This window comes from Gymnoscopelus microlampas, assembly GCF_963454915.1.
Source record: "Gymnoscopelus microlampas genome assembly, chromosome: 10".
Taxonomy (NCBI): Eukaryota; Metazoa; Chordata; class Actinopteri; order Myctophiformes; family Myctophidae; genus Gymnoscopelus; species Gymnoscopelus microlampas.
In genome coordinates, this window is record NC_139947.1 from 12,010,189 (window position 1) to 12,021,222 (window position 11,034).

Consider the following 11,034-nt stretch of genomic DNA (forward strand, 5'->3'; position numbering starts at 1 on the left):
TTGTACTTGATGAATACTAAAAGCTGCTTTTTGGAGTATTACATCTCAATGTGGATGGATGAGGACAGACAGAGTGATAACCCAGGTATATTCTCTATAGGAGTTTTAATCTGTACTACACTATGTAAGGAGGTGATGATGAGGATTGAAATGGTGGATAGAGCCTATGAGAAAATTCTCACCTTACCTACAATATTCATTCGCTTTTTGTAAATGCTAAGCTAATTATTATCGCACAATGTAAAGTCGGTGAGTGCTGGTAGCCTGGTAAACCCTCCGGAAATCTCATTTGTAATTTATTTCAGGAGTGAGTCTGGCATGATCGCCCATTCGGAAATGTGGCTGTGGGCTGGAGTTGGGCGGGAGTAATACCATTGACTGACAACCCCTTCAGCCAATCAGCAGTGTTCCCCTTCAGCCAGTGCATTTTTACAACCTCCAGACTAATGTGACGCAGCGGGACTTTTGAGACAGCCATGCCCAAAATAGGTTGCCTTATTCGGATACATGCGTGTCACTGCCCGCCCTGCCGGTTCTCTGAATTTTTATTTTTAAATAGGCTCTGTCATGATTAATTGACCACATATATGAAGTTAAATAACTCAATTCTATCCAAACGATATCTTAAAAGTAAATTCCGTGCCTCAAAATAGAAGTTTGAGAGCGTTTTGAAGTTTAAAAGAAAGTAGAAAACACTGCGGTCAAAAAAGATGGCTGCCGTTCGTTTTTGGTCGGCTGCACTCAGGCTGCACTCGGTTCCATTTGGGCTCACTCGAACTCGCCACCTGATTGGCCAACTTTCGCTGTCAATCACAGAACGATGAACGACGACGCTGATAGGCTCGTCCATTTGGTGAACGGGCCAGAAACGCCCAGACAAGCCTTCAGGCCATACTCCTTCCTGAAGTCAAATGCAAATGAGATTTCCGGAGGGAGGGGGGTTTACCAGCCTAGAGTGCTGGTAGAGATGGATTGCAATCCGTTTCCACATAATTCGATTTTGTACTTTTTGTACTCTCTCTATTTTTCATATGAAACCAAGGACTGCGTATCAAACCATGGTCTGCCCTGAAATGCATATTTTATTGAGTGTTTAAAAGGTAATCGTTCCAGAATTGGTTAACAGTAATTATTCCAGTATGATATGTCTGCACCTACATCTTTTTTTTTAGCAATATCAGGGCCTTTGAATATCATCTGTTTAACAGTGGGCTGTCTCAACCTCATTTAATACTCACCTACAGTACTGGTTGTGTACTGTAGGTGTAACGTACTGTAGGAGTAAAGTGGGGGGTTTCATTTTTCCATTTAATTTTTCAGCAAAAGGATATTTGACAATATATATTTATGGTGTAGCAGAGCACATTCATTGAATCTCAATACAGATCTTGCATGTCAATTATCAGGTGTGATTTTACTGGAAATTCTCAATATCGTACCTTTTTCTTACCAGATCTACGAACGTAATCATATTTTCATTTGAAATCAAATTGCTGTCATTTCCTCTCCCTTGTGGTTCCTCTCAATCAGTGTTGCAAAAATAATGAATTAGGATGTTAATACAGCACATGACTTTCTCCTTTCGCTTATCATGTTTCTGAATATTGTCAATAGAACAGTACAGACTACCTGAAAATGACATTTAGAAAAACATCTGCAGTATGAAATGTATGTATCAGGGTATCATAAAAAGTGTTAAACAAATTTAAAGAAAAGGAAATTAAACAATAGTCTAATTATTTGAATATTTATCTAATGACGTTATTGTTGGATTGATTGGATAGCCTACACTTTTCACCTACTCACCAAACATCTAAAACAGAGCAAATCTGTTGGAATTTAAATAGTGTTGATTCTGTGTTACAGTGTAGTGGCATTATGCTGTCTCTGAACATGAAGCTTAGTACATGTCCACTGTATGCCGTCTGTATGGAAGACAGTGAGTGAGGGAGATGACCCCCCCCACACAGTTTTTTGTGTTATCCTTTTAGCATTATTGTATAACTGTACCTCTGTACTTTTTGTAAACTGTTAATATTCAATCAAGAGAGAGAGAGAGAGAGAGGGGGGGGGAGGATAAAAAATGCAATGGAGGATTCAAGATAAATACTTTCATAAGCAAGTCAAGTTTCATAAGCAAAGAAATTAAGGTCAAGAAATGTTTGTGTGGTTCTGATAGATGAAAGTCATGGCATCTCATAAGTCACTCCTATCAGGCCCAAACAGGTTGGCTCATTGAGCAGGGAGAGAGATGGAGCGATTGCACTCCAGTATCTCTCCCATCAAAGCACAATGCAATGCTAAGATGGCTGCATGCACGCTCTGAAAATAGACTTTTTTTAATGTGTCCCTTTTCTCCAACAATTTAAACATGGTATAAGCTGGATCAAATAAAAGAAGCTAGAAACGAGAGGAATACATTGTGGAGCAGTTGCTCCCACTACACACACGCGCGCGCACACGCACACACACACAGGCCATGTCTATAGTTTTGTCAGACATAGTAATCCAGAAGCTGGATTCTTTATAACTTCCATGATTTGCTGTTAATTAACACTTCCAGGATGACTTGCATCATTCATTAATTGACACATAAAGGTCAGCCTCTTTTGAATATTAAACTTTATACTATTCGTAATCACAATATTTTTTGGCAGTAGTGAGTGTGTCATTACATTTCTCACCTGATGACAGCCACTGCGTTTCTCCTGCCTCAATCTGAGGTGTAAATCTGAGGTGTAAATGATGACCTGAAATCAAAGCTGACAGGAAACGGTTGCAGCCATGATTCATTTGGCTGTTAAAAGCCTCCAGGCTATGGGAGGTGGTGTGTGTATATACACACACACACACACACACACACACACACACACACACACACACACACACACACACACACACACACACACACACACACACACACACACACACACATGTATATAACTGTTTTTCTGAGTTTGTTCATTATAAAAAAAACAGCAAATTTGATGCTCTCAAATATCTGGCCCTCAGGGTATACATGTAGGCAGGAGGATTCATTCTACATTGAAAGCTGATGCCACTGGTTCTAGAGCAACAACTGTGAGTGCCAGGCCAAAATGTCTTGCCGTGTTGTAATGGAGGCTGTTGGATAGTAAATCGTCAAAAGTGCTAAACTTCTGTAGCCAGGAATTGAAGGGTTTATGGGACACATCCAAACGGTTTGGAGGGAGAGTTGATAGATGTCAGAAGAGGCATTGCATCTTTTTGATGAGCGGTGACAGGTCAGGCCTGTTTGAGTTATGAGATATTAAAAATACGTAGATGTGACAGAACTCCTCAGGAGAACAGCTGATGTAAATTCTCTGATGGTTGCTTTGCCGGATCCATAAATGAATGAACACATCAGTGAGCAAGTGAAGGGAATATGAGAGGGGACACGCTCCGTGATTTCAACCTCAAACAGTCTTATTTACTTGGATCTTGGGCGACATTCCTCCTCTGATTCCTCCCTATCAGACGTCCCTTCCTACATCGTATGTCAACTTGGACACATTCAACTTGACAGTGCTCTTGACTGGTGCAATGTCCTGATGTCACAGTGATAAGTAGCCAATCAGACTGCTGCTCCTCTGTGTGCATGTGTGACCTCACTATCAATCTCTCCAAAATGGTTGGTGAACATGACGTGGCCTTCAGCTATGGGATTGATGAGCTGAGAAAGATTCTTAAAGCTGCAATCCGGAACTTATTTTAATAAATAAATGATATTTTAACCAATCTGTAGGTAGAGTGTTAAAATACAATACAATATACCTGTAACTGAGGTATCTGCAGTGGTTGGAGATGGTCTACCAACAATTTACAATTTAGGCATTTAGCAGACGCTCTTAATCCAGAGTGATTTACAGTAAGCAAGGTAAACACGGGGAAATACATCAAATGCATAGAAATAGTCATCCAGGATCATAGGTAAACCAAGAACCTATCATCAGTCTAAACAGTATAATATAAAAAAATAAATGAAACTATACAAACTATAGGATGCCAGGTAAAGAAATTAACCTGGCATCTGTCTACATAACATGTTATCTAAATTACATTTTAACCTTTGCGTAAGCCTGCAAGGTTGTCACTCTCCCAATGAGACATTTGGTGTTGGGTAGGACACCTACTGGTTGACAACTAGCACTGCCTGAAGCTCATAGCGCAATAGCTCCCCGGACCAATGGGATTATTACTATTACTTACTGACAGAGCGGTAGCTATTTGTCTCTCATGCTGGAGTTTGAATCCTAAGCATGTCGGGAAGATTATGTACACGCCTATGCCCAAATATGGATAAGCCTGACATCAGTGCAAATCGACGTATAGGCAACGGTTTCCGCTGTGAATGATATCACATGCCCATATATGGGCGGCAGTGGCTCGGGAAGTAGAGCCCCCCCCACACACACACACACACACACACACACACACACACACACACACACACACACACACACACACACACACTTGGTATTATAGTACTGTTGAAGAGGCTTTCACGTCATCTAGGGTCGGCCACATTAGATCGCCATGGTTACTCAAGAGGGCGGAGTGACTCCTGACCTCATGGACTCCATATTTGGACATGGACGGTCAACCCGGGAATTCATATTTGGATCCTGACTGGAGTCCTCTCATTGAGTATCCCTGTAAGAATGCCATATTCGTCATCATCAATACGTCATATACAGCCTCCAGTTGTATATAAGTCCGGTGATGAGTGCTTACCGACCAATATATCTTGTAATATCTGAAAGACTTTGTCAGCATGCAGTCCAACGGTATCAAGATGAGTTTTTGGGAGGATGGACCCGCACCTGGACAGTTTTATTCCTTCCCAGGGAACAAGCAGCCCGTTGGCAGCGGCGGTCCCGCCAAACACACACTTCATCCCACAGTAACCGGGACCTCCGTGGTGGGGGTGAAGTTCACCGGAGGCGTGATGATAGCGTCGGACATGCTGGGTTCCTACGGCTCTCTGGCCCGTTTCAGGAACATCTCACGTCTCATGAGGGTCAACGACGGCACCATACTGGGAATGTCAGGAGACTACGCCGACTACCAGTACCTCAAGCAGGTCATCCAACAGATGGTGACGGACGACGAGTTGCTGGACGACGGTCACAGCCTCAGCCCCAAGGCGGTTCATTCCTGGCTGACCAGAGTGATGTACAACCGCCGCTGCAAGATGAACCCGCTGTGGAACACCGTGGTCATCGGAGGCGTCCACGACGGAAAGAGCTTCCTGGGTTATGTGGACAAGCTGGGCGTGGCCTATGAAGCTCCTACGGTGGCCACGGGCTTCGGAGCGTACCTGGCCCAGCCCCTGATGAGGGAGGCCATGGAGAACAAGGTGGCCATGACAAAGGACGAGGCCAGGGAGCTCCTGGAGCGTTGTCTCAAAGTGCTGTACTACCGTGACGCCCGCTCCTGCAAAAGGTACGAGATCGCCATAGTGACGGAGGAGGGGGTGGAGATTGTGGGTCCTCTTTCCTCAGAGACGAACTGGGACATTGCCCTTATGGTCAGTGGTTTTGAATAGAGAGCAAGACCAGCCTATTCTGTTTCTGTGGCACATTAGCGTCACACCGCTTGGATAAAACATGTGGATCATAATTATCTCTGCCAGGCCAACGGCAAGGGGGGACATTATGTTTTCACCCCTGTGTCCCTGTCTGTGTCTGCGGCTAATCTCAAACCACTGAGCCGATCAGTGCCAAATGTCTTGTGTAGAATGCCAGTAGGCCTAGGAAGTAAATCCCCAAATATCTTTCCCATATTGTGAATATTATTATATTTCTTCCCCACCAAATATGGAGTCCTACACTGACCTGAACCCGGCGTCATATTTTCTGCATGTCACTCCCCTACTCTCCGTTTCCTATCTCCACTGTACTATCGATAAAGGATTTTTTTTGGTGGATATTTTGTTCATTCATAAACTCGGATCCACTGTCCTGCTGATCCACGGAACTTGTGGAACTCCATATGGGCAAGACTGACATCATCAATATTATGTCAAAGATTTGCAGGGAACCACAGTATTATTAGACACCTTATTTTCTTCATTGCCATTTTTTTGTAAAATACAAGACGTTAGCTGTGCCCGGCCCCCAAGTCTGCATTTAGGTCCTTCCACCCACCCATGTATCAGCGTCGCTTTTTCTTTACTGTGCTGAAAACGTGTCACAAAGCGACGCTGATACATGGGTAAGGTGGAAGGACCCAAATGCAGACTTGGGACCGGGCACAGCTAACATCTTGTATTTTACAAATTAATTTGCGACGCTACTGCCAATCTGCTGTATGTACTGCACGCATAATGTTCTACAGTATATTATTTAATCTAATATATATTAATATATATATATATATATATATATATATATATATATACATGATCACAATGATCTGGCAAGCCGGGAGCCAGCGAACACAAAAACTCTAATAAACAGCTGACATTTGGTGAAATCGAAAAACGGGCTTTGCTGTTCCGTGCACATGGTAATGGTGAATGGCTGTGTGCAAATTCTAATCAATTGCTCTAGCCACTAAGGAGAACCGGGCAGAACAATTTTGGTCTCACCACGCACTACAAACAAACAGACAGAGGTTTCTCAAATTATAGGAGGATACATATCTCAAAATAATATACTAATATTTTTCAAGTGAGTGGTCCATCATGATTACTCTTGAACACAATACAGTATGATGAAATGATTTTCAATTAAATGTCTGTATAATCATTTTGACTGATTTAGTTACCTTTCATCTTGTGAGCTCTATTTAAGTATGAGAGAAAGGGAAAATGTACAAGCTTATAATATGCAGTAGGAGTTTCAAAGCTTCAAAGACAGTTTGCTAATGCAGTTATTATGCATGAATTTCAAAATTTCAAAAGTATTTCTAACAAATGAAGCTTACAGAATAATACCCTGGACACTTATGCTGCCCACTTATGCTGTTTGTCTCTTAAACGATACAAGATTTACTCAATTATGCTATCCTTAGATGTCTATGATTGTCAGAGCAGAGTAGGTGATAATTGCACTGTGCACAATTAAGAGTGCATGCAGAAAGTTTGCCTCTACGTAAAGCAAAAGTGTGCTAATAAATCACTCTACCAATTTTGTTTCAGTTTACTTTATATTTGATAGAGCTTTATAATTTACCCCATAATTATAGTGTTCTCCTATGATAAGCTTACTCATTAGGAAAGCTGTTCCACTATGTAGAGCGTTATTTGAGGATATCTCTCTGGCCCATGGCGTTTGCCCTCTCGTTTGAAGCCGTGGATATTGATAAGCCTCTAAATGGGCCATGATAAAATCCCCTCTTAGACTTGGATAGAATGATTCTGTTTCATTAACTTACACACCGACAACACCTTTCCACAAAACAGGCGCTGATATCACGAAAGACAAGTAGGTCTTTATCCATCTCATCCTCCTCTGAGACAAGCACGGAGAGTGAAAAACAAAGAACTCTATAAACGATTAGTTAGTGTCCTGAAGTTTTGGACAAGGTTTTAGAACTGTCTGTTTGTGGCCTTTTGCATTTGCAATGAGATAGGCTTGTCCTAGGAGATGCTGCAGGAAAGTGACAGCGCAGAGCTTCAGCGACAAATTCTCTTCTATTTATGCTCTCTACAGTCTCCCTCGACGGTCACATCAGACATCAGAGTGACTGCCAAACCGAGTGTAACCGGTATATGGATCTGTGCACTGCAGGAAATTCAGGTTAAAAAAGGGCCAAATTGGGTGTGTGAGGGCAGCACGGTCAAAGTGGGGGTGAGGGGTTAAGTGTATTTTGTCCACACACTCTTAAAGGGACACTATCACACTTTTGATGTGCATTTCAGTTAATCTTTTAATATTGTCTATTAAAATAACCCTTTCTCCCTGTTTAAACCTTTCACTGTCTTCCTACAATTCCCATGATGCATTGTGAACTGCAACTGTCTGACAATATGGAGAAAACACAACGACTGAGTTGTTGTGTAATAATGTGTAATTATCTGTTACATACAAATAATATTTGTATTATTTATCAGTGTTGGTGCCAGTCAGATCTGTTTGTCATCTCCTCTGTAGCACGTCCCCTGTCCTCATGACTGCAACTCCTGCTGTCTTTATCTACACTAGAAAACCAAAAAAAAAAGTGCATTCACGTGCGTAGCACTAGAATGGCTGATATTCCATACATTGCATGCATTCCACATACATCCATAGAACACTAAATGCAATTCAGTGGAGGGATTCAACTCCACAGCATTCTAATTTGTTTCACTCTGTATACTCACCCTATAATGATTTACCGTGACCTGGGGTCAGCTCTTGTCATAGAATGCAAATATCTGTGACAGTTTTGGCACAAAACGTGCATTTAGTAAAATATCTACTAAGATTCACATGTGCCCACATTCTCTGTAGGCTACAGCGACAGGATGGCATTCAAAGTTGCACTAGTCTCTAAATACAGACATGTCTCCCACAATTTTGAAATGCTTCCGCCTAAAGACCTTTGGGTGTTCTTATGTTCCTTTCAAGTCTTAACGTGACTCATCCAGTCAAGTGTATCTGATCCCATGGTGACAGATTTCCCTCTAGTCTGCATGATTGCATCAGTCCCTGGAGGTCGGCTTAACCAAATAATGACACTCATTGGCATGATGTGAAGGTAACTGTCCTTTTGATGTGAGTGTGTCAGTATACGGAAAAAGAGCTGTTGATGTCTAATTCTGTACATCCTTCACTGCTCACTGATCTTCAGTTTCCGAGGCCGAGAGATGGAGAGGAAGCCAGGAGGTGGGATCCCTGGGTTTTCTCCAGTTGGAAAAGATAGAAAGAGAAGAGAAAGGAAGGAAGGGATGTATGGAGGGTAGGGATTACAGTACAGTCCTATAGAGCTTCATCAGCCGGGGCTTCCTAATTGGAAGTGAGTCCTTTAATGAGGCTGAGACAGACACACAGCCAATGAATCTCACCTGTCAGGGAGAGCCATAAGGGAATATGTGCTCCAGACTCTCTTCGTGGATAAAACAGATATAACAGGTGCTCATTATGGGAAATGTGCTCTTACAACCCATTTGAGTTTCAGGGTGTGATTCAGCACGGTAATATTCTACATCAGTGTTAATGTAACTAGCATGATAGATTTGATTTCTTCTGCTGGGCTCTGTGTGGTCAAGAATCAGAAACACCAATTCATAGATTTATGCATCAAGCTAAAAAGTGATCAAATGGACCAAGCAACTGTGTTACAGTTAATGTGAAAAAGCTCAATTGAAACTTAGAGTGTTTTATCTGTTGTGTGGCAGCTGCAGTTAAACACATTCCCTGGAGCACTGACTTGACCAATACTTCCTATCTTCCCTGTCTTACACATTGACTGCCTAGATCGAGTTAACTCGATATTACCGTTTCATCACTTGCCTGCCAAGATCGAGATAACTCGATTTTAGCAAAAAAATATTTTTTCAAAAAAATAAATATATACATATATATATATATATATATATTTTTTATTTTTTTATTTTACCCAAAGACCAAGGAGATATGAATTTTCGAAGATCTTTACTCTCATCCACTTCCTTGTTAACTTAAAACTTTAAAATTTTGTATCTCGGCTCCTGAGTACTTTTTTTTTTCTAATGAAAAATCTCTGGCAGAAGACTGCAAAAAATCTGAAATAATTCTGGCAGTCAATGTGTTGTTAAGTACTGACATTTGAAAATAACTCCCATGGTCCTATTTGATTGATACATTGATTGTGTAATTGATTAACTGATATATATCAACACACTGATGTGGGATCTATTCCCAAATCTGAACCTCTCAACCATCTCATTTCTGCTCCCACAAGCCCAACAGTGGATCACATTTCCACATTTACAGTTCTGACATCCCCTCTCCGAAGGCTGCAGAGAGGCATCATTCAGGGTAGAGGCTGGGATGGATGGTCCTGGTTTTGGGGATAGAGAAGGGCTCAGGTAATCATCCGCAGCCATATGGAGTGTACTTCATATCAGAAAGAGGAGCAAAGAGGAGCGTGGGAGAGAGCAGCCTCTCTGAGAGCTGCATCAACAGCAGCCTGGTCACCCGAGACGGCTGAGACGGATGAGGGCACATGCATGTATGTATTTATGTACAATATGTATGTATGTATGTGTGTGTGTATGTATGCAGGTATGTATGTACAGTATGCGTATGAGCAAAACAAGATATTGATAAAAAAAATGATTGACGTTAAAATGTTTACTGATGTTTGCTAATTTGTTGAGAACTGACAGAGTGTTGCGGGTTCGATTCGGACGGCGTTTGCTGCATGTCACTCCCATCTCTCGCTCCCCATTTCCTATCAGCCGACTGTCCTATCAATAAAGGTATGAAAGCCAAAAATGGATTCAAAATCATACCGAAAATCTCCAATCACAGGCTAATCCAGCTCACGTGAATTTGATCATGGCAACTCAGAATATGACTCAGTGTACTGTCTATGCCCGCACATGTCTATTATACAGTATGCACTCCGAACAACATCTGGGCATGCTCATGATGAGTCGGTGGAGTGTGTCCATATACATCCATAGAACACTAAATGCAATTCAGTGGAGAGATCTCAACTCTTTGATGTCTAATTCTGTACATCCCTCACTGCTCACATACATCTTCAACTATGAAGGCTGAGAGATTCAGAGGAAGCCAGAAGGTGGGATCCTAGACCTGGATCAGAGTATCAGTTTAGTTTCTGGAGAGTCTATGGTGGTACTTGGTGGCATATATGCACCAATATATAACGTCCTATTTAGGTCAGGGGAAAGAGAGGGTCAGTCAATTGCATCGACAATAGCAACTTACTGCATTGAGTTGCATTACATTATAAATGAGTATAGCATTCCTTAGGCCATGGTTGATTCTTTGTACAGCATATTTCCATGAAATCAGCTTTTCATTCCCAATGCCCCTTGTTTCTCTCATTCATGTTGAGTCTCTGTAAGCTGACTGT

The 11,034-nt window shown here is 41.8% G+C and overlaps 1 protein-coding gene across 1 annotated transcript; it reads left to right on the top strand.

Annotated features, from left to right (window-relative positions):
• Window positions 1–4,795: 4,795 nt before the first annotated feature.
• LOC311052806 (proteasome subunit beta type-4-like) lies at window positions 4,796–5,569 on the top strand (the record flags this gene model as incomplete). The annotated part of the gene is made up of 1 exon (XM_084068016.1): window positions 4,796–5,569. One exon carries the CDS (start codon window positions 4,796–4,798, stop codon window positions 5,567–5,569), a length of 774 nt encoding a protein of 257 aa, XP_083924142.1.
• Between the last annotated feature and the right edge of the window lie 5,465 nt (window positions 5,570–11,034).